The sequence below is a fragment of the Lycium barbarum genome, chromosome 2 (genome assembly GCF_019175385.1).
Source record: "Lycium barbarum isolate Lr01 chromosome 2, ASM1917538v2, whole genome shotgun sequence".
Lineage (NCBI taxonomy): Eukaryota > Viridiplantae > Streptophyta > Magnoliopsida > Solanales > Solanaceae > Lycium > Lycium barbarum.
This window is the reverse complement of record NC_083338.1, coordinates 150,683,963-150,709,845: the sequence shown is the minus strand read 5'-3', so window position 1 is coordinate 150,709,845 and position 25,883 is coordinate 150,683,963. Positions and strand designations below refer to the sequence as shown.

The window sequence follows — 25,883 nt, the reverse complement described above, 5'->3', positions numbered from 1 at the left end:
AAATTGAAACAGAGGGAGTATATTCCAAATGAAGGAAATGAAAGGACAATTGAGACACTGCGGACACGTGGGGACTTAAAAAATAAACTCACAAGAGGTAGTATTAATGTTAAACTTCTGAAATGTACACATGTTAGTCCCGGCTTAGAGTACAATTTCAGTTGCTTTTTGTACAACTTATTGTTGTTGTGTTCGTCCACCTTGGGCGTTTGTTGTTAAAAATAAAAAATAAAAAATTGTCTTATTTTGGTTATATCCGCCTCTTTTTATATTTAGTAAGTTGACAATTCAAATATCCTACATGTCAAGTTTATAATCACAAGATTCAAATGATATTTTATTATATTATACACATTTTTAATTTAGAACCACAAGATTTGAAAGTCTATCTTTATTTCTTAAACTCCCACTACTAAAAAACTGGCAAAAACCGACGAAAAAACCAATGGAAAAAACCGTCGGGTTTTTCAATAATTTTTTTAAATCTCTTTTTAATTTTTTTTTTTTTTAAGAAAATCGACGGACTGCGTTGGTTATTTTTTGCGCAAAAATGCGCAAAAAAATATAATTATTTTTTATATTATTTTCTAAAATAAATCCGTCAGTTTTTTATTTTTTATATTTTTATAAAAAAAAACCATCGGTTTTTAGAGCGAAAAAATAGAATAAATTAAATCAATGTAAGTATATGAACAAAGGATATCAGTGGTCTAGTGGTAGAGCCCTCTAATGCCAAGGAACATACCCGAGTTCAATTCCAAGTTGCTACATTTCATTATTTTATTTTCAAAAAAAAAAAAAAACCGACGGAGTCTGTCGTTTTTAAATTTTATTTTTTTTACAAAACCGACGTAACGTAAATCGACGGACCGTGTTGCGTCGGTTTTCACTGAAAAACCAACGCAGTCCGTCGATTTTGGCGGTCGATTTTTGCCTATTTTTTAGTAGTGTCCGTGTCTAGTCAAACGTATACACTTAAATTGAGACAGAAGGAGTATATGCCAAATGAAGGAAATGAAAGGACAATTAAGATACTGCGGACCCATGGGGACTTAAAAAGTAAACACACAAAAGGTAGAATTAATGTTCAACTTTTGAAATGTACACATGTTAGTCCTTTCTTAGAGTACAATTCCTATTGTTTTTTGTACAATTTATTGCTGCTATGTTCGTCCACCTTGGGCGTTGATATATATAATATAAATAAGAAAAATGTAGAATGGAAAAATGGACATATATTTTTAGTAATATGGCCAAGTAATACGGGACGAATAGAGTATTTCATTTATTAATTCTTAAAGAACGTGAAAAGTTAAGTATAGTAATGTGGCCAAGTAATATGGGACGTAAGGAGTACTTCATTTATTAATTCTTAAAAAAAAATGAAAAGTCAAGTAATGTGGGACTGAGGGAGTACTTTATTTATTAATTCTTAAAGAATGTGAAAAGTCAAAAATAAATAAGTAAAAGTGCACGGAGGAAATAAATATGTGTCGGAGAATTAAAATTGAAGTGCATACAGGTATACGTGGGAAGAGAATAAATATCCAGCAAGAACGTGAAAAGTCAAAAATGAACAAGTAAAAGTGCACAGAGGAAATAAATATGTGTCAGAGAATTAAAATTGAAGTGCATACGTGTATACATGAGAAGAGAATAAATATTCAGTACTATGACATATGTCCATGTGAGATTTATTAATTCTTAAAGAATGTGAAAAGTTAAAAGTGAACAATTAAAAGTGTACAGAGGAAATAAATTTGTGTAGGAGAATTAAATTTGAACTGCATACGTCTATACATGAGAAGAGAATAAATATTCAGCAAAAACGTGAAAATTTAAAAGTGAACAAGTAAAAGTGCACGAAGGAAATAAATGTGTCGGAGAATTAAAATTGAAGTGCATACGTTTATACATGAGAAGGGAATAATATTATGTACTATGGCATATGTCCACGTGAGATGAAAAAGTAGTTGGTTAAAGTGTATAAGTTATATAGCTTTTGGTACAAGCATTCATTGCGTGTACAATTTATAAAGCTTTTGGTACAAGTACTTGATGTTGTGTTGGTCCTCCTTTGACACTTATATATAATAGAAAAGAAATGCGGCCAAGTAATATGGGATGAAGAGAGTACTTCATTTATTAATTCTTAAAGAACGTGAGAAGTCAAAAGTGAACAAATAAAAGTGCACGAAAAAAATAAATGTGTCAGAAAATTAAATTGAAGTGCATACATAAGAAAAGTAGTTGGTTAATCAGGGAACTATGACAAATCGGGAAAGAATTAGGTAGAGAGAACAAGAATCCAATACACGTGTTAATATGGAAGAAGGCAAGAGACCAACTACCAATGAAATAAGTTCAAATTTGTTGTACGACTTAGATAGCTATTTGTATAAGTTGTTGATGCTTTGTTAGTCTTCCTTAGCCGTTTATATATAATAGAAATAAAATATAAGAATAGAAATATTGTTATAAATATCCCAAGTAGTGGATATCCATTAAGTTATAAATATCCCAAAATATCCCAAAATATTCCATGTCCATTAAATATGTTAATCCTTTGTATGTTGGTCCTATAAATAGGATGCACAGATGCAATGTTGAGAGAGCAGAAGTAATATAATCTGATATCTCTCTACATATTCTCTCTACATATTTCTTCTGTGTATTTACTTCATAGTTTTATTTTATACCACGTTATCAGCACGAGACTCTATTATCTCGAGCAAATACTTCAAAACCTTGAAGGTATTGATTTCTTCGTTTTCCTTTACTAATGGAAAATCTTACTAAATGTGAATTTGTAGCCTTAGATATATCCGGTAATAGCTATATGTCTTGGATTCTTGATGTCGAGATTCACCTTAATGCGATGGGTCTGGAAGACACCATCAAAGATAAAAATGAGGCATCAAACCAAAACCGTGCTAAGGCAATGATATTCCTCCGCCGTCATCTTGATGAGAATTTGAAAATGGAGTATCTCACGGTTAAATATCCTCTTACGCTGTGGAATGATCTGAAAGATAGATATGATCACCTGAAGATGGTCATACTTCCACAAGCACGTTTTGATTGGCTCCATTTAAGGTTCCAAGACTTTAAATCTGTTAAGGCATATAATTCTGCAATGTTTAAAATTATTTCTCAATTGAAATTATGTGGTGAAAATATTACTGATAATGATATGCTAGAGAAAACATTCTCCACTTTTCCTGCCTCGAGTATGCTCGTACAGCAGCAATACCGAGAGATGAAGTTCAAGAAATATGCTGATCTAATCTCACATCTTCTAGTGGCTGAACAACATAATGAATTACTAATGAAAAATCATGAAAGCCGACCCACTGGTACTGTCCCATTCCCTGAAGTGAATGAGGCAAATTTTCGCCATTCTAGGCGTGGAAGAGGTCGTGGCCCCAGTCGTGGTCATGGTCGTGGTCGAGGAAGGAATTTTAATCATGATTCTCGTTTTGCACCATATAATACCCTTCACCACCAGCAGTGTAAAAGGAAGGATGAAAAACATGAAGTTGTGCAAAAGAAAAATTCAGAAAATAAATGCTTCCGATGTGGAGGAAAAAGGCACTGGTCACGTACCTGTCGTACGCCAAAGCACCTTGTTGAGCTATATCAAGCCTCCCTCAAAAAGGCATAAAAGGATGCCGAAGCAAATTTTATTTCTGAAGATAATGTTGAGCCCATGCATCTAGATGTGGCAGATTTCTTTGAACTCCCTGAAGGGAAAATAGATCATCTGATCGGTGATGGATGTGTATTAACTTAGATATTTCATACATGTCGTTTGTATTAGCTAATGTGGTTATGTTTCCATATATAAGTAATTGTCACGACCCGTCTAGGGGCCGTGACGAGTACCCGATACTTGTACCGAGCACCCCTTGTCTATCGTTTTACCTTTACCTCTTAGCAAGCCATGTAAACAGAGCCATTTTTTTTTTGAACATTAACATTATCGGCGTCATTCTGAACATAGACTAATAAACTTCGTTATCACTTATACATCAACATTAGCATGCCAAAACACCATATACCTAACTATACTTAACTGACTGTACATATCTGTCTACGAGCCTCTAGACGTAGTACACTTATACATAGAAAGGGCTGAGTACTGCCATGCCCGAATATATATACACAAAATAGTACCAAGGAAGTGAGGCTCCGGAATAACTGGAGCACTGTCAACACTGCTGGTAGAGCTTCTAAGGATCAAATCCGCCTGTCTGCTGACCTGCGCGGCATGAAACGCAGCGTCCACAAGAAAGGACGTCAGTACGAATAGTGTACCGAGTATGTAAGGCATGAATAGTAATATACAGAAAATATGAATCATGTATAATGACATAAGAGAGTTACAACACATGTCCTGGGATAGAAACATAACCTGTATATATATATATATACCCTTGGCAGGTGCTATGCGTACTTAGCTTTCCTTTAAGAATCTTTCCTTGTTCATATACATATACATATAAAATAGGACATCTCATATTGCCGAGGCGTCGGCAGCCGATCCATTTAACCATAAATATACACATCCCGCGTCCGGGCATCCCGCGTCCTGGACGATATCATATCATGTAATGCCAACTGATCAGGTGGATATGCGTTCATAACGCTCTGCCCTTACCTCCATTTTCCCCGTATACACATGCATATATCATGTACATATATCAGCGTCTATAGCGCTCTAGCTCTTTTATCATATACATATACGTGTGTCGTGTAGGTACATCAGCGTCTATAGCGCTCTAGGTCTTTCGTCATGTGCATGTTTTAAAAAGTATATACACATATCTTACATACATTTACATGTCTTATATGCATTTACGTATCCTATATACATATGTCTCATAGGCACGCAGGAAAGCCCAAAGAAGAATCATGTAGTCATCGGAGTGACGTAAGGTCGGTGACCTCCAATTATATTATAGAATACTCGTGATCGCTTTGTCTCACCTTGAAGGAACGAGTATTTTAAGGTGAGACTACCAACGGGGAATAATATTAAAGTAAACGTAGAATGAAATCGGGGCATCATAGATGACGGTTCATAGACTTTGAAATCTTTTAGAAAATAAAGTCATAGCTAGGAAATATAAATAAGATGCAAAAATTAGTTTATCATTTTCATGTTTACATAAGATACTTAGCTTAGTCATCTTAGTCATAGAGTCGTTCCGGTAGTACGTATCATAGGCATATTCTCTTATCTAACATCATTGTTATCATTATCGTCATGGAAGTGCCCTCGTTAGAGGAGTCATAGTATTTATCATTTGGTATCGAAATCGGGATCAAAGGTTCCCTTTGGATTCACTTCAAGTAAGTCAAGCAAGACTGTAAGGAAAAATCCGAGAGTAGCGGTCCCACCTCGGGCCGGATGAGGTAGCGTATACGATTTACGTATGTTACGTGTCATAGCGTTACTTGTGAGGGTCTTAGGGTAATCGGGTCCCATTTATACAAGTTCTAAGGGTGTAGGAGGTTTTTCCAACAATTGGCACACTTTCTAGTTCAATTCTATTGAACAAAAAGTGGAAAACTTTAGGTGCGGATTCCGGGGAACCGAGTTGTCCCCGAGGCTCGTACCCAACTTATTTCAACTAAGACATGCCATAGAAAGAAGGGTGAAGCCTTACATACCTCTTTCCGCTTCTTTTGCTATTCCGAATTCACGTTGCAATCTCGTCAAAATCTGCAAATTGGTCACATTTACCCAAACTTTCATTAGGGTACTTAGAGTTAGAATCTTAAGGAACCACTTGGCTACCGAAATTTCGGCAGCACTTCCTCTGTAAATATACCATCCTCAACATTCAACATAGCCAAATTCTCATCAATCACAATCCGGGAATTCAAACCCGGCCAAACTATTAACATAATTCAACAATCACACTAAAAATTCACATATTCCATTCAAGGTGCATTCCAACACTTCAATTAACATTCTACCTCCTTCAATACTCTCCAATTCCAATGAAACAACAATAACCTTATAATACATATATTCCAACAACATCATAGTAATACCATTACATGTCTTCCATACAAAAACATTATTTTCAATTTACACAAACTTCCAATTGCCAATACTTCACCAAACTTGTCAAGTCTTTATTTGCGATATAACATCTACAACACAACGATTAAGATATTAATTACAACTCGCTCATTATTCTTTCACAACTCACCAATATACACGACTATACATCAAGTATACACGGCCACATATACCATGCACACTCACACGGCTCCAACATGTATACACCACTACAATCTCTCCAAACTCATTCAACTTCCATTTTCCACATATCATTCACAACAATAACAACTAAACACTAATTAAAATAATTGAAGCATGACTCCCACACACATATATATATACACGGCCATATACTATATTTCTCTCCTTCATGAATTTCATCCATTTTAGCATACTACAACACATATAAACCATATATAACACATAAAACAAGATCAAAACTCACCTTTCTTCTTCAACTTCTCACTTGACTACAACTTGACAACTTGTATGATTTTGAATTTTTCTTGCTCCAACAACAACTCCACCTTGTTAATCACCCTTTACTTGGTAGAAAATGATTTTTGGAGAATTTTTGCAAATTTTTCTTGTGAAAATTGCTCTTGGCCGAAATGGCCTTAAGTTTTTCTCCTCTCTCTCTTGTTCTTGCTTTTCTTGAAATTTCTAGAACATTATGTGGAATAAGATGACTTAGTCATCTTATTTATTGACCAAATTTTATTTAATATGGGCTTGGGCCATAACCATGGCCGGTTGGGCCTCACAAATTTGGGCCTTATTATTTTTTTTGATTTTTTTTTTGGGCCAACTCGGTTTGGTCCCGAGTTGGGCCTAGCCCACTGACATTTCGACCTTAAAACGTCCATATCTCCTTGTACCGACGTCACCTGGGCACCCACGACCTATGGTTGGAAAGCTAATTCAATTATCTACAACTTGTAGTTCTTGGTACTTTTCAAAATTCCAAACTTATAATACCTTTTTTGCCCCTTGAAGTCAGATCACCCGAAAACGTTTTCTTAAAATATTCGTTTGGAGGACTTCCACTTTGATTTCGCCCAAGGGTCCTTCTTGAGTTGTGTTTAACTTCTCATATGTGATTCATATGAGTTTTCAGATGTCCAAAAAAAAATCTCGATGTGTGGGTCCCATCTCAGCAAATAATCTGACGTTAAAAAATAAGGTATACAACAGTAATAAAGTGTGTGTAATACTTTGTCTAATCAAAATATCTACTTCGATGTTTACTTTGCTTATTCTTTCGTTTTGAAGAATATATGGAAAATCCTCAAATATTATTTGGATCAATGACCAATCATGAAGATATTTGTGTGATTCATAGTGGAACAACGCATGCTATATTCAAAGATGAGAAATACTTTTCTCACTTGCGTAGAAAAAGGGGAAATATTAATACAATTTCTGGCAATTTGAAATTAATTGAAGGCTCCGAAAGAGCTACTATATTTCTACCTAAGGGGACGAAACTTGTTATAGAAGATGCATTATTCTCTTCTAGATCCCCAAGAAACTTGTTGAGTTTCAAAGATATCCGCCGTAATGGGTATCACGTCGAGACATTAAATGAAACAAATGATGAATATCTTATCATTACAAAGAATGTCTCCGGCCAGAAATATGTTTTGGAGAAATTACCAACTTTGTCTTCTGGCCTGTACTATGCAGAAATTAGTACAGTGGAAGCACACTCAATCGTAAACCAAAAGTTTAACGATTCAGGAACTTTTATGCTTTGGCATGACCGAATGGGTCATCCTGGATCAATAATGATGAGACGAATTATTGAAAATTCAAAAGGGCATCCACTTAAGAACCTGAAGATTCTTGAAAGTAGTGAATTTTCATGTGTCGCTTGTCATCAGGGCAAATTGATAATCAGGCCACCACCAATGAAAGTTGACATTGAATCCCCTGCTTTTCTAGATCGTATACATGGGGATATATGTGGACCTATTCACCCATCTTGTGGGTCATTCAGATATTTTATGGTTCTAATAGATGCGTCTTCGAGATGGTCTCATGTGTGCCTCATATCGTCTCGCAACCTGGCGTATGCGAAATTATTGGCACAAATAATACGCTTAAGGGCACACTTCCCAGATTATCCTATAAAGGCTATACGTCTTGATAATGATGGAGAATTTACATCCCAAGCTTTTGATGATTATTGTTTATCAGTTGGGATAAAGGTTGAACATCCTGTAGCACATGTTCATACCCAAAATGGCCTTGCTGAGTCATTTATTAAGCGTGTGCAATTGATAGCAAGACCATTACTTATGAAAACACGGTTTCCTACAACCGTCTGGGGTCATGCTATTTTACATGCAGCATCTCTTGTTCGTCTTAGACCGACTCATTATAATAAATACTCCCCGTCACAATTAGTATTTGGTCATGTACCAAATATTGCTCATCTCCGAATCTTTGGTTGTGCTGTATATGTGCCTGTAGCACCACCACAACACACTAAGATGGGCCCCCAAAGAAGGTTAGGAATATATGTTGGGTTTGAATCACCCTCCATTATTCGCTATCTTGAGCCATTGACGGGAGATTTATTCACTGCCCGATTTGCAGATTGTCGATTTGATGAAACAAATTTTCCACAATTAGGGGGAGAGAGAAAAGAAACCAAAAGAGAAATTGCGTGGAGAGTTCCATCACTATCTCATTTTGATCCACGTACCCCTATATGTGAGCAGGAGATCCAGAAGATCATCCACTTACAGAAAATAGCAAATCAAATGCCAGACGGATTTACTGATTTGAAAAGAATAACTAAGTCGCATATCCCTGCAGAGAATGTGCCTATTCGAATTGATGTTCCAAAGGGACAATCTACTAGTGTCATAGCCTCTGAATCTCATCCACGCCTGAAGCGTGGTAGGCCATTGGGCTCCAAGGATAAAAATACAAACAATGATCAGAATGACACTATGAAAGGATCTTATGAAGAGATTCAAGATCTGATTAATTCTGATATTCCTGAAGAAATCAGCAAACCCGAGACTTCAGTGAGTGAAGAACTATTATTAAGTTTTACTGGTGATGAGGACAACTTGAATCGTTCGAAAATTGTGGTGAATAGTGTTTTTGCATATAATGTTGCACTAAATATTATAAAAGGTAGTGAGGATCAGGAACCTCAATCTGTCGGAGAATGTCGACGAAGATATGATTGGCCAAAATGGCAAGAAGCAATTCAATCAGAATTGAATTCACTTTCTAAACGTGAGGTTTTTGGATCTGTAGTCCAAACGCCTAATGGTGTAAAACCAGTTGGTCACAAATGGGTCTTTTTACGGAAAAGAAATGAGAGAAATGAAATTGTGCGATACAAAGCACGCCTTGTTGCACAAGGATTCTCTCAAAGACCCGGCGTCGACTATGAAGAAACATATTCTCCAGTTATGGATGCTATAACATTTCGATACCTCATGGGTTTAGCTGTCTATGAAACCCTTGAAATACATCTTATGGATGTGGTTACAGCTTATCTTTATGGTTCACTTGATAATGAAATTTATATGAAAATTCCTGAAGGATATAAAATGCCTGAAGCATTTGGTTTAAAGTCTCGGAAAATGTATTCAATCAGATTACAAAGAACATTATATGGTTTAAAACAATCAGGGCGTATGTGGTATAATCGCCTAAGTGAGTACTTGATAAATGAAGGATATATAAATGATGCCATTTGTCCATGTGTTTTTATTAAGAAAACAAAATCAGGGTTCATTATACTTGTTGTTTATGTTGATGACATAAACCTCATTGGAACTCCAGAAGAGCTCCAAAAGGCGATTGAATATTTGAAGAAAGAATTTGAGATGAAAGATCTCGGAAAGACAAAACTCTGTCTTGGTCTGCAAATTGAACATTTCGCAAAAGGGATCTTTATCCATCAATTTGCCTATACTGAGAAAGTTTTAAATCGGTTTTACATGGACAATTCGCATCCTTTAAGTACTCCTATGGTTGTTCGCTCACTTGAAGTGAGCAAAGATCCGTTCCGACCTCAGGAAGAAAACGAAGAGCTACTTGGTCCTGAAGTACCATATCTTAGTGCAATAGGTGCACTTATGTATCTTGCTAATGCTACAAGACCTGACATAGCATTTTCTGTTAATTTGCTAGCAAGATATAGCTCTTCTCCTACACGGAGACATTGGAACGGGATTAAGCATATATTGCGATATCTGAAGGGAACTAGCGATATGGGTCTGTTTTATACTAACAAAGGTAGTACAGATCTTGTTGGTTATGCAGATGCAGGTTATTTATCTGATCCACATAAAGCTCGATCTCAAACGGGCTATCTGTTTACATGCGGAGGTACTGCTATATCATGGCGATCGACCAAGCAGTCTACTGTTGCTACTTCTTCAAATCATGCTGAGATAATCGCTATTCATGAAACAAGTAGAGAATGTGTGTGGTTGAGATCAGTGATACATTTCATCAGAGAAAGATGTGGCTTGAAGTGTGATACAAAAATTCCCACAGTATTATATGAAGATAATGCTGCATGCATAGCTCAATTAAAAGGAGGTTTCATAAAAGGAGATAGAACAAAGCACATTTCACCAAAGTTATTTTTCACACATGATCTCCAGAAGAATGGTGATATTGATGTGCAACAAATCCGTTCAAGTGACAATCCTGCAGATTTGTTCACTAAATCTTTGCCAACTTCAACTCTTGAGAAGATGATATTCAAGATTGGAATGCGAAGACTCCGACATCTGAATCTTGGTCTTCGTCAGGGGGGGGGGGGGTGAAATACGTGTTGTACTCTTTTTTCCTTAACCAAGTTTTGTCCCATTGGGTTTTCTTGGTAAGGTTTTTAATGAGGCAGCTCTCAAAGCGTATTTCTAGATATGTGCACTCTTTTTCCTTCATTAGGACTTTTTCCCACAGGTTTTTTTTTTTAATAAGGTTTTAACGAGGTACATCATCTATTAATGGACATCCAAGGGGGAGTGTTATAAATATCCCAAGTAGTGGATATCCATTAAGTTATAAATATCTCAAAATATCGCATGTCCATTAAATATGTTAATCCTTTGTATGTTGCTCATATAAATAGGATGCACAGATGCAATGTTGAGAGAGCAGAAGTAATATAATCGGATATCTCTCTACATATTCTCTCTATATATTTCTTCTGTGTATTTACTTCATAGTTTTATTTTATACCAAATATGACAATTTCAATTCTTTGATATATACATAGGAAAGAAACAGTGGGAAGGGTTTGGGGCGTGAAGGTAGTTGCATTGGGCTGTTGTGTCGTGTGGGGAAGGAGTGTGGTGACGTAGAATTGCATAAGCAGAGGACACTTTAGTCCAGACACTCAAAGCTATATATATTTCTTCTGTGTATTTACTTCATAGTTTTATTTTATACCAAATATGACAATTTCAATTCTTTGATATATACATGGGAAAGAAACAGTGGGAAGGGTTTGGGGCGTGAAGGTAGTTGCATTGGGCTGTTGTGTCGTGTGGGGAAGGAGTGTGGTGACGTAGAATTGCATAAGCAGAGGACACTTTAGTCCAGACACTCAAAGCTATATAACAGCTACAGTAAAATTTTCTTAGGCCCAATTATATTGCTCCATTTCAACTGAGATGACCGAAATGCCCCTATAAAAGCCTAGCAGGCATGTTGACTTGCTGTGTGCTTATTCCCTTTTATAAGATAGTAGAATTATATTTAGGGAAAACTCCTTAGCTTGAAAAAGGATTAAAAATATTCTCCGTTATAAATTTGGGTAAAAAATACCTCTTTCGTTATTAAAGTTTTTAAATATACCCCTATCTCAATTTAAAATAACCCGATTTCTTTTTTAAAACCGCTTCATTTAAACCCGATCCAACTACATAAAAAACTCATATGCGACCAACTTATCCCGAGTCCTACATCTGGAGCCACTACGCACAGGAGTGGGTAATCGATATGTGTTTTTTATTTAGTTGGGTCGGGTTTAAATGGAGCGGGTTTAAAAATGAAATCAGGTTATGTTGGGGATTTCCGTTAAGACAGATGTATATTTGAAAACTTTAATGACAGAAGGGTATTTTTTACCCAAATTTGTAATGAAAGATATTTTTAGCCCTTTTTCCAAAGTAGAGGAACATTTTTTACCCTTTTCCCTCATATTTATGCATTTAAAATTATGAAAAATTCATGTAAATATCTTGTGGGATTACACTGGATATGTTATTGCCGTTATTGCATGTACGACATGATCACTATATTATCGAGGTACATTAAAGATAATTCATAAAAGTATTCAAAGAAACAATAGTTAGCTCTTCCGAATAATAATGAGTAGTGTTTTATAAAAAGGATATTACATAAAAGTTAAAGTATTCATCATACGATCATCTGTAGTTGTAGCGGAACAGTAAAGACTCTTCATTAGAATTCGGGTTCGACGCTGGAAACCCAATCGTCTTTGATATATAGCGCGTTTTCCCTCATGGTGGAACTTCTGGGAATGAATCTAAATTAGTCGACATCCAAAACGAGTATCATAGTATGCACCGAGTAGAAAACAAAAAAAATATCATACGTCAAATGCAATTATCATTTTACTATTACCAACGTCAAATTGGTAATATGGCAATCATGACTCATGAGCAGTGGCGGAGCCACATAGAGCCGAGGGGTTCATCTCTCGGCGGAAAAAAATACTATTTTTGCAAGGTTAAAATTATTTTTTATGCATATATAGTAGATGTTGAAACTCCTTAGGCTTCTTCGTATATTTACTTTTTTGTATTTTGAATCCCCTTGACAAAAATTCTGGCTCCGCCACTGCTCATGAGGACTCGATTATTTACTCGAGTTTAATGATCATATATTCTAAGTCATAGCTAATGAGTAGTATTGTTAATTTCTTGCAAATAATGGCATTCACCTCTATATGTGATTAGCAGATAAGAATGTAGTTTAACTTCCTCTTTCCTCAGTAATTTCCAAGGTCAAAAAAAGTTTCCTATTTATTTGTTTGGCCTCTAGAAGCCTCTTTCATCTACATTATGGTCAACATTGTTCGTTCAGATCCAAAAATGAGTTTTGGTACTTTAAAGTCGTATGAACATTGAATTCCGACACGTCCGTCAAAAAATATAATAATAATTGGAATGCTGAATTAGAAAAGCACAAGAAAGATCTCAATTATCAGTAGTAGTCAATTAAGCTTTATAATTAACATCAATTTTGCAAGACAAAGACATCTTATCAGTTTTTTTATATAAATTTCTAACCGTACTGAAAAATTGAATAGGTTTTTTATTTTATAAAAATAAATTAAAAAAATACTGAACCGTATCGAATACATTTATATGTCTAATATATAATTTTATATATTAAGTTTAAAATTAATAAAACATTAAATTATTCGCCTTATCCTTGGATGATGGAAATGACTACAAGTCGGCAACAAGTAATTAGCACTAAAATCCCAACACCGAAACCTGTTATGTTTCCCCTATTGAAACTAAATTAGGTCTAGCACCTCGTGTAGTAACCACTAAGTTATAGGGTATTCCAACGATATTGAGTAGCAAGCTACAAGGTATTATATAGTTTTCCTCTCTGATTTAAATTATTTTATTGGATATTGAATCTTATTAGACTCAGTTCTTGTGTCTCATCTTGAATGATTATTTACCGCTCGTTTGATCTAGATTTTTTGTTTTTATTTAATATTATCGTACACTACTATAAAAATAATGGGATGGATCTCTATTCTTGTCGTGATTCATGTTTTCTTAAGTCTTCACCTTTTAAACAATAAAATGTCTAGAGAGTTTTTGCCAAAGTCTTATACAAGTATGCATGGTATCGTGTACAACTTCTACTTGTAACTTTTATATGACATTTTTTCTTATAAAATACAGAAAAATTAACCGAATCGTACCGATATAGAAGAAAAATCGAGATGATGGACAATTTCAAAAAGTCCAATTTTGGTTATACAAAATAAATTAACCGAAAAATTAATATGATATAAATTTTATAAAATAACCACCCGACCCATACCATTGACACCCTTAGTTATCACACTCATTGTCGAAATATATTTTCGAAAAGCTTAGATTCTCAAAAATATTGTGTAATTAGCACTAATAGAATTTCGCGATTTTATAAGTCATTAATCTTGGATTATTTTGATAAGCTTTTTCTTGTAAAAACGTTTACTTAATTTTCTCTGGCATTCAAAATTTCAACCGGATAATAAACTAATACATACTTGAATGACCAATTTTCTCAGCAGAAGCATTATCTTCTTCGCGGTGCTGAAATCAAGAATTTCACTAAAGGCATTCGGAATTGAATATATATGCATACAAGCTAATATTTGAGCGATATAAATAATATAATTTCTCGACAAAATAGATTATATTAATGAAAAAGAAGATAAGTGGGGTGTGAAAGTGGGAATGATTGGAGTAGAAGTGGGGCAGAGTTGGACTTGGGTTGCACGTGGAACGATCTTTGTCTCAAAACACTTGCTTCTTTTTTGTTGCTTGTTCCTTACCTCTTCTCCTACGTGATGTTTCAGCTAATAATTCATTTTGAAAATGATAATTCAGTAGTACTTCCTTTTTGTCCATTGAAATAATAGTCACTTCTGATAGGAGTGTTTATATCTTAAAGTGAAACTTTCCGATGGGTTGAGCAGCATCATATGCTTCAAATATCAGTGCACTTACAATATATTATAATTTGCGACGCCCATGAAGAAAGGTGGGCAGACGAAGACGAGTCGCTAAGACAGATTAGTAGTCTCTTGGGGTGCCAAACCTCTGAGGAAGCGCTACACAAAAGTTGATATGTTACACGTGTTGTTGGCTCGATGATAGCATAGCCCAAGAAACATATACGTGAGGCATGTTGAAGCAAAATAAATAAGCATGAGCTTATGTCGTAACATAATCGAGAAAAATCGGTATAGCATGAAATTTATAACCCGAGGCATTCTTTGTTTTTTTTGGCACACCGAGACATCCTTGTCACAACAAGGACCTAATTACTGTCGTCGGCCACATGAAAAATTCAGAGTTCAGTTAGATCAAATAATTGAATGTAACTGTCTTGCATTTAAGTCAAGTTCATTTAAACAGTATTAAAACCTACTCCACTTAGAGCCTGTTTGGAAAGCCACCTGGTAATTGGAATTGGTGTAATTACTACCTAGTAATTATATAGCCTAGTAATTACACAATATTGTAATTATAATGACATGTTTGTTTGTCATAATGTAATTACAAGCGTGTTGTTTGGTTGCACAAGTGTAATTACACAGTTAGTTTAATTTTAAAATAAAATTTAATTATAAAAAAATTTAACACTAATATTTAAAAAAATATGTGCCTTTATAAATGATATTAAATTAGTTATTTAATAATAAATTGTTTCTTGAAAATATGTTAATTAATAATCATATATTTGAAACTAATATTGTAAAAAATAATTGATATGTAATTTCAAATTAATAATATTTTAATTGATTATAAAACTTAAAAGCATACTTTTTTTGTGAGAACATTATGGAATTGGATGTTTGACAAAAAAAGAATATTTATAAATATGATGTCATAACATTATTCAAATGTTTGACAATAATTCTATCAACCGTAAGTGAAAAATAAACAACATGCAATGTGAAATAACAAGTCAATAGTACTAAAGCAAATAAATTAAAATAAAAAATATAACCTAAATTCAGAATCTAAAAGAAATTTTTTTAACGTAATACTCTTATGTCAAATTCCAACATTACATAAGTAAGTTTTAAAGTAACATAAGTAAATACTCCTATAATTCAAAAGAAAGGAAAAATTTAAGTCTATAACCTCATTCACAATAAAATTCTACCGTAATAACGTAACTCATTATATGTCAAGTTTGTTAATGACTGATTCTTTCTAATATTAAGAGATGTAGTTTCCAAAATTAGAATATTAACACGGTTATAAATGAATAAAATAAAAAAATACGAACAATTACATGGAACCACAAGAAGTAAAGGTTGAGAACGAGAAGAAATGAAATGAAATATAAATATTATAAAAAGAATATGTATTTTTAAAAAACAAAAATAAAAAAGAAATCAAATAATAGATATAAAAAATAAATTAGAAAAGAAAAGAAATTAAAATTAAATAAAAAATAAATTAAATAATAGAAATAAAAAATAAATTAAAAAAGAAAAGAACTAAAAAGTAACCCTGTAATTGCACTCAATTCTCAGCCCCCCCCCCCCCCCCCCCCCCCTTGAGAATTGGAGAGTGTAATTACACCCTCTCAATTACACTCAATTCTCACATAACTGTGTAATTAAATGGTCAAACAAACAGACCAAACTGTGTAATTACACCCAATTCCAATTACCTGGGTGGCTTTCCAAACAGGCCCTTAGTGAATTCTACGGGAAGATTCTAGCGATATGTTTTGCAATAGTTTTGTACAACTTTTTAGTTTTAATTATATTTGAGATAATTTGAAGTGGGTTACTTTTTTTGCCAGATGTATTGCTGCCTCCCTACACACTGCACGTCTCATTGTGGCTCAGTTGCATAAAAATAAAACTGATATTGTCATGTATTATTTATCATCACTCAAACAAAAAATTAATTAATACGTAATCAATCAATCGATCAGAAAATTTATTTAGTTCAACCTATATTTGTTGGTATAATATTTATAAATAATTCCTTTCAGCACGAAGTCGTTTGATTTACCTAAGAATGACGATGGCTGGTTGCAACTTGCAAGAAAGGGGCAATGCATAAAGTCATAATCTTATCCATAAACTGTATTAATATTACTATACTACTTTATATATATTCCTTTCATCAAAACTAGTATTGTGGAGCCGATAACGGAATGGCGGGCCGACGGGTTGAAGAGAAGCACTGAGAGACTTCTAGCCGGCAAGCTTTCGAAAAAGAGTGTTTGTCACACCTTAAGCGGATATCATATTGAAATTAGAGAGGAAAGTGAATAGCTTTATAATGCATAACACAAGTTCACAAGATATGTACATTTTTGTGTTCGATGATGGCATGGTCCAAGATACAAATCTGTAAAATATATTGTGCCAAAACGAACAATACTAATCATACGCTTGAGTTGATGTCAAATATACTAATCAATCATGTTTATGACCAACTATATGACTGAAATAAAAAGCTGGTTGATAATTGCCACTTTTTTTCTTCGGTAATGTCGCGGGTGTGTACGTCTATCAATATCTCTTCCTTTTTATTCAAGTCATTTGACTAATTAATATACTTTTATTCTTTTGTTCTATTATATACAATCATTATATTAATAATTGATTTAAGAGTACTTGATGGTGTGGTTAGGAACAGAACGCATCCCTTAAAACTCAAAAGGGAATTATGTTTTATGGATTGGAAGGTCAAAGAAGGAAGAACCTAACCACAAATGGAGAAGCATACGTTTGGATTTATTAAATTGGATCTTTATAATTGATCAACACATTAATTATTTTTGAATTTGTATGGCTTTTTATTTTATTTCTTCCTGCTTCTGGAGTCCAAATGTACATGATGATGTACGACATAAGTTGTGCTATTTATTTATGAATATTAATTATGTCAGATTCAGACCTGGGCCTTCTATAAAGAACTAGCCATCTATGCCTGTCTATTTATTCATTTTAATTAGCCTGTCTTTAAAATTTGTATTTTGTAAATAATTTTAAAAAATTTGTCATAGTCATGACATGAAAGTTATTCATCAATATGAAAAAGAAAATTAGTAAGAAGGTGAGAGAAAATTAATATTCTGATTTTCGTTTTTTTTTTTTAGATTGTTTAATATCTTATATGTATACTGATAAGTTGATAGCCATCTCAATCAATTAACTGTTCAGATCCAAACATAAGAACTATTGTTGTATATATTGGTTTTTTTAAAAGCAAAACTAATAAAATATTTTTATTAAATTAATTAAAAAAAAATGAGGAAATAAATGTGTCGAATAATTAAAATTGAAGTGCATACGTCTATGGAATAAATATTAAGTATTATGACATATTAGAAATGCGATATTTTGTATCGTAAATCACCAAATTTTAATTTCAAAATGAAAATATAAACTAATACATTTTATAAATGTAAAGAAACAATAATCAGAGAATGCAAATGAGAGTAAGATAAGTAAAGTATTGACAAAGAAGGTTACTTTAAACGTGAAAAGAGGACGAACAATAGCAATGCAAATTTATATCAAAAGTTATATGAATTGCTCACTTTAACCAACTACTTTTTTATCCACTTAGACATTTGTCATAGTCTCTCTCCAATAGACTATTTCCAAGAATATTTATTAGAAATGATTAATTTTATTTTGGTTTTATAAATGAACAAGTAATTTGGACTCACACATATTATATTTTTCAAGAACGCGAAAAGTCAAAAGTGAACAAGTAAAAGTGCAGGGAGGAAATAAATGTGTCGGAGAATTAAAATTGAAGTGCATACGTCTATGAAATAAATATTAAGTACTATGACGTATTAGCAATGTCCACGTGGGATTAAAAAATAGTTGGGTAAAATGTACAAGTTATGTGACTTATGGTACAAGCACTCATTGCATGTACAATTTGTTAAGCTTTTGGTACAAGTTTGGGCAGCTGTGTTCGTACCCCCAAACCACTTATATATATTAGAAATATGGGAAGAAAATAAATATTTAATAAAAACGTGAAAAATCAAAAGTGAATAACTAAAAGTACACAGAGGAAATAAATATGTGTCGGAGAATTAAAATAGAAGTGCACACATGTATACATGAGACGAGAATAAATATTCAGTATTATGGCATATATCCACGTGAGATTTATTAATTCTTAAAGAATGTGAAAAGTCAAAAGTGAACATATTAAAGTGCACAGACGAAATAAATTTGTGTAGGAGAATTAAAATTTGAAGTGCATACGTCTATACATGAGAAGGGAATAAATATTAAGTATTATGACATATGTCTACGTGGGATATAAAAATAGTTGGATAAAGTGTACAAGATATATAGCTCATGGTACAAGCATTCATTGCGTGTACAATTTGTGAAGCTCATGGGAAGAAAATAAATATTCAGCAAAAACATGAAAAGTCAAAAGCGAACAAGTAAAAGTGCACGGAGAAAATAAATGTGTCGGAGAATTAAAATAGAAGTGCAAACGTGTACACATGAGAAGAGAATAAATATTCAGTACTCTAGCATATATCCACGTGGGGTTTATTAATTCTTAAAGAATGTGAAAAGTCAAAAGTGAACAATTTGTGAAGCTTTTGGTACAAGTTTGGGCAGTTGTGTTCATACCCCCAAGCCACTTATATATATTAGAAAAGAAACATGGGAAGAAAATAAATATTCAGCAAAAACGTGAAAAGTCAAAAGTGAACAAGTAAAAGTACACGGACGAAATAAATATATGTCGGAGAATTAAAATAGAATTGCACACGTGTATACATGAGAAGAGAATAAATATTCAGTAGTATGACATATATTCATGTGCGATTTATTAATTCTTAAAGAATGTTAGAAGTCAAAAGTGAACATATTAAAGTGCACGGACGAAATAAATTTGTGTAGCAGAATTAAAATTTGAAGTGCATACGTCTATTAGTGAGAAGGGAATAAATATTAAGTATTATGACATATGTCTACGTGGGATATAAAAATAGTTGGATAAAGTGTACAAGTTATATAGCTCATGGTACAAGCATTCATTGCGTGTACAATTTGTGAAGCTCATGGGAAGAAAATAAATATTTAGCAAAAACGTGAAAAGCCAAAAGTGAACAAGTAAAAGTGCACGGAGAAAATAAATATGTGTCGGAGAATTAAAATAGAAGTGCATACGTGTATACATGAGAAAAGAATAAATCTTCAATAGGATGACATATATCCATGTGAGATTTATTAATTCTTAAAGAATGTGAAAAGTCAAAAGTGAACATATTAAAGTGCACAGATGAAATATATTTGTGTAGGAGAATTAAAATTGAACTGCATATGTCTATATATGAGAAGGGAATAAATATTAAGTATTATGACATATGTCTACGTGGGATATAAAAATAGTTGTATAAAGTGTACAAATTATATAGCTCATGGTACAAGCATTCATTGCGTGTAAAATTTGTGAAGCTCATGGGAAGAAAATAAAGATTCAGCAAAAACGTGAAAAGCCAAAAGTAAACAAGTAAAAGCGCACGGAGGAAATAAATATGTGTCGGAGAATTAAAATAGAAGTGCACACGTGTATACATGAGAAGAGAATAAATATTCAATAATATGACATATATCCACGTGAGATTTATTAATTCTTAAAGAATGTGAAAAGTCAAAAGTGAACTTATTAAAGTGCATGGACGAAATAAATTTGTGTAGGAGAATTAAAATTGAACTGCATATGTCTATACATGAGAAGAGAATAAATATTCAGCTAGAATACAAAAAGTCAAAAGTGAACAAGTAAAAGTGCACGGAGGAAGTAAATGTGTCGGAGAATTAAATTTGAAGTGCATACGTCTATACATGAGAAGAGAATAAATATTAAGTACTATGACATATGTCTACGTGAAATATAAAAATAATTAGATAAAGTGCATAAGTTATATAGCTCATGGTACAAGCATTCATTGCGTGTACAATTTGTGAAGCTCATTGTACAAGTGGAGGCAGCTGTGTTCGTACCCCCACCGCACTTATATATAACGATACTAGACGGCGTATGCCCGTGCGCACTTTGCATTATATAGTATATCTATGTGTATGTGGTTGTGTACAATTGTAAGGGTAGTGATAGTATATATATAAATTTTATACTGTTAATAAACATACCTAAATTTGCACTGTCAATGCATATATATAGATGAACATTAATACATATCACAAATTTTATTTGTTTATTAAATGAAATTATGTGACCATGATAAAACAATGAATAGTAAAAGGAGTGTAAAAGTGACACGTGCCAAAAATATAATTAATACTTGCCACTTGAAATGACATCATCTGTTCTGATGCAATTTTTATGAGCAGGGGCAAAATAGGGAAAGTACGAATATATTTAATACTAAGCTACAGTAAGATTTTACTTTTAACTAATGGAATTATTCAATGACAGGTGCTTTGACCAAATTGTCCTTGGTTGCCCTTGGTCACGATCTACTTCTTTAACTCATGCTTTTATATAATTTAGTTTTAAAAAAAAGGAATTTGTCTATTACAAATTAAATTGCACGAATTGTCCTTCAAAAGGGCTGGTATTTAATTTTTACCTTTAGCAATTAATTTTAGGAATAATTTCAATAATATATAATCCAGCATAAAATATTATATCCATGTAGTTATATTTTTAATTTACATCTATATTACTAACTTTTTTTACAATAGTGTTTATACACACGATATACAACATTATACACTTACTGTAAATAATGTGTCGATCTTATATAAAAGTGTATAATAATGTATAAAAGGGTTATTTTGGGTAATATTGAAAATATGAGTTATTTCAGGTAAATATTTTTTCCAAATAGACATAGGCTGTTATTTTTCCTAAATTTTATGCCTAGTGGCCATAAGTTTTTAATGGTGCGGAACATAACTTGTGAGATATTATGATCCAGAAATATAAATTTATACCCTAGAATTTTTTTTTTTGAGGGAAAAAATTAAACAACAATACAAAATAAGGGCATAAGTGACAATGAGCCTAAAAAATGTGGAGAAAGTTTTGGTAGGACCGACAGCACAAAATAAAAGATGGAATATCCGAAAAAACTGTTAGAAAAACAACACAATAAGATAAAGTGAATATTTTGATCTACCAACAAAGGGGGCCACTTTTTTTGGACAGCCATTCAAAAATGCTGCAAATGCAGCGGGTGATATAGAAATCCTACTGAATGAATCCACCATTATTGACTTAATGGGGCTACTTTGAGAATTACATGGATATTGCTTGATTTTTTTAATATGGGGTCACATTTTTTTTTTTTTTGATATTGCTTATTTTTAATATGGAGTCCACGTTTTTTCTTTCTTTCTTTTTTTTTACATGAGTTGGAGGTAAAAAATAGTACCACCTTTTTTTAGACTGTCTAAAAAAGAATGATATATTTTTATGTTTAGAAATCGTTTAACTTGATTTAAATTTACACAAATATTTATGACTTGTTTTAGATCACAAGTTTCAAAGATCTTTCATTTCTTTTTTAAACTTCGTGCCTAGTCAAATTATGTCATATAAATTAAGACAAAGAGAATACCTTTTAGTAATATAATTATATAATTTTTATTATAGAAAGTATTATAATTCAATTAATTGAAAATATCAACAAATTATTTTACTTAGTCCGCTTCTCCCATATATGACTTTCCTTGTTTGGTTCTCCAATTGAAAGATTCGAAATACACTTTCTCCTACCGAGTTTCATGCCATCATCTCATTTTAATCAACAACACTGAAAAACGCTTTCATGTGTCAACATCTGCTGTAGTCTTAAATTTTTAAGTATAGACCAATTTCATCATTTTAAGAAAATATGTGTATACGTTTCTTGACCATTTATATTTCGTCTTCTCGATGTTATTCCTCATTATTTCTGTGAGACGTATGTGTCTAAACTTTATACCCAAAGGTATAAGTTTTAAATCTTTTGGTTTTATGACTTCTTTTGCGGTTTTTGTGTTCAATTTAAATTGTTATTTCTTTTTTCCTGAATTTCTCTTTTTTTAAATTTCTCTAAGCGCACCATTACCATTTTCTGAACTTATCATCATTATTTAAATGTCCTATTTTTTTTTCTTCTTCACGTGGATCCCACCTTAATTTTTTGCAATTATGTCCTAATTCTTCACGTGGATCCGACCTTAATTTTTTTCTTATCTCTACTATTATGGACGAGTGGGCCCCACCTTAAATTTATTTTTTATTTATTTATACTATTATAGAAAAGCGGGGCCCAACTTATTTTTTTAAAAAATTTTCTACTATTATAGAAGAGTGGGCCCCACCTTATTTTTTTTTAATTTACTATTATAGAAGACCGTTTATATTTCGCCTTCTTGATGTTATTCCTCATTATTAGCGTTACACGTATGGTATAAGTTTTAAATCTTTTGATTTTATGACTTCTTTAGCAGTTTTTGTGTTCAATTTAAATCGTTATTTATTTTTTCCCGAACTTCTCTTCTTTACATTTTCTCTAAGCGTACCTTTACCATTTTATGAACTTATTATCATTATTTAAATATCCTTTTTTTTCCTGTTGCAATTGTCTCTTACTTCTTCACGTGGACCCCATCTTAACTTTTTTTTTACAATTGTCTCCTAATTCTCCACGCGGACCCCGCCTTAATTTTTTTTTTTTTTTGGAAAATAACAGTATATTATTTACCAAAGTGTAAAAAATACAAAGCAGTTTGTGGACCAATGCTACTGGACAAAAGCCCCAGCAGTCATTCTCAAGCATATATCTCAAAGCAGCAAAAAATACTTACTACTAGCTCAAAACAAAACAGTGTAATTTCAATACCATGCCTACACAGGATAGTAATTATAATTAGCTAGCCACAGTGCTTGTCTAGGCTTGCAAATTGCTCTTTGATGCACCTCTTGGATGATCTTTTTAATCAGCAAACTAATTGGCTGTTGCGGCTTCTGGAATACCCTTTGGTTTCTTTCTCTCCACAAGTGATATATTGTGGCAGCCAAGACCATTATGTATACTTCAGCCCTCACAGATTGCGTTTTTGCGTTTTTGCATTTTTGACTGCCCACTCCAATTCATCAGTCTACCCTTTAATAGCCCAACCAATTCAAAATTTTCCCCAAACCACTGCTGAGAAACTGCAAGTAAAGAATAGGTGTTGGATACTTTCATCTATTGTACCATATAAGGGACAAATAGTGTCATTAGTGACCCCCCATTTATGTAGCCTGTCCCTAGTTGCAATCCTCGCATGAGCACATAGCAGCAACAAGAAACTCCATCTGGGAAGCCCATCATTATTGCATACAAGTTTCCTCCATGTCACTTTAGGAAATTGCCCCCTAAGCTTTAGATACATTTGTTTGATAGAAAACTGTTGCACACTCTGTATCTCACACACATCATACCAAACTTGGACAAAATATTTGGTTGCTTTCAAGATCCTCTGCACAATCCAAGATGCATGTTGTGGAACATCTTGCAGTATATTCCTGTTCCTCCCATAGTAACTATGGATCCACTTCACCTATAAATTATCTTGCTTACTACAGATATTCCATAGGAGCTTACACAATGCTGCCTTGTTCCAACTCTCAATATCAAGGATGCCCATTCCACCAGCAGCTCTGGGCGAGCAGATCTTTTCTCATGCTAAGAGTGCTTTTTTTTTATAAAGCAGTCCCTCCAGTCCACAGGAAGGTTCTTAAAGTGGCTTCATTTGCTTCAACAATCTTTTTTGGCAAGACAAAAACCTGTGCCCAGAACACTTGTATACAAAACAATACTGACTTTATGAGAAGACTCCCAGCACAAGATAGGAGCTTTGTGGTCCAGGACTTGACTCTACTTAGCATCTTGTCTAAGAGGGGCTGACACTGTGCAATAGAAACTCTCTTGGTACTGAGGGGGACCCCTAAGTATCTCAAAGGCATACTGCCTTTGCTCATTCCCAACACCCCCAGTATTTCACTTTGTACCTGATCTTTGACTCCCCCAAAATAGATACAACTCTTCCCCAGGTTTGCATTGAGACCAGAAGACTGAGAGAACATTGTAAACTTCTCAAAAAGTAATCTAACAGACTCGACATCTTCCTTACAGAACAGTAGCAGGTCATCAGCAAATCCTAGTTGTATGATATTTAGTCTTCTACATTTATGATGAAAATGAAACTTGGGGTTCTGTCCTAATTATTTCAGGAGTCTACCAAAATATTCCATTGCAATGACAAAAAGAAAAGTGGGCAGTGGGTCCCTTTGCCTTAGACCTTTCTTTGCTTCAAAAGGAGGGGATGGCTGGCCATTAATTAGTATAGAATAGGACACAGTTTTAACACATATCATAATCCAGCTTACAAACTCAACAGGGAAATTTAAAACCACCAGTACTTGTTCAAGGAAGCCCCATTCCAAGGAGTCATAAGCTTTCTGCATATCAATCTTGATCATGCATCTAGCTGACACCCCTTTCCTAGTGTAACCTTTTACAAGTTCATGGCTTAACAATATATTATCAGTTATTACCCTCCTAGGAACAAAGGCTGCTTGACTACCATCTATGATATCACCCATTACACATTGTAGTCTCATAGTTAAGATTTTGGATATTATCTTATACAATAGTGTGCAACATGAAATAAGTCGAAATTCTTTTACATAGGAGGGATTTTGTACTTTTGGAATCAGTGTCACTGATGTGTAGTTAATAACTTTGTACATCTGCTTCCTGTGTAATGTATGAAGGACTGCTGCAACCACCTCATCACCTATAATAGGCCAAGCTCTTTTGAAGAAGACCGCATTAAAACCATCACATCCAGGGGTTTTCAGGTCAGAGATATCTTACAGTGCATCAAACACTTCCTGTCTGGAGATAGTCTGAATAAGTCTGAGTTGCTGCTCTCTATGAAGAATAGGGCCAACTGGAATCACATTAGGATGGATAGCAAGTAATGCATCAGAACAGGACCCCAACAACCTTTTATAGAACTAAGTAATCTCACCCT

General features: G+C 33.5%; 1 protein-coding gene across 1 annotated transcript; it reads right to left on the bottom strand.

Annotated features, from left to right (window-relative positions):
- Nucleotides 1-24,546: 24,546 nt before the first annotated feature.
- Nucleotides 24,547-25,449, bottom strand: LOC132629158 (uncharacterized). Its single transcript, XM_060344886.1, has 2 exons — nt 25,234-25,449; nt 24,547-24,972 (listed from the first exon to the last, which is right to left on the bottom strand). The coding sequence occupies exons 1-2, from the start codon at nt 25,447-25,449 to the stop codon at nt 24,547-24,549; spliced, it is 642 nt and encodes a 213-aa protein (XP_060200869.1).
- Nucleotides 25,450-25,883: the final 434 nt, after the last annotated feature.

Excerpts from the sequence above, each read along its gene's own strand:
- LOC132629158 (XM_060344886.1), bottom strand. The coding sequence starts at position 25,449 with ATGGGTGATATCATAGATGGTAGTCAAGCAGCCTTTGTTCCTAGGAGG. Across the intron at positions 24,973-25,233 it reads TAAATTTCCCTGTTGAGTTT|GAAGATGTCGAGTCTGTTAG; the intron begins GTAAGCTGGATT and ends CTGTTCTGTAAG.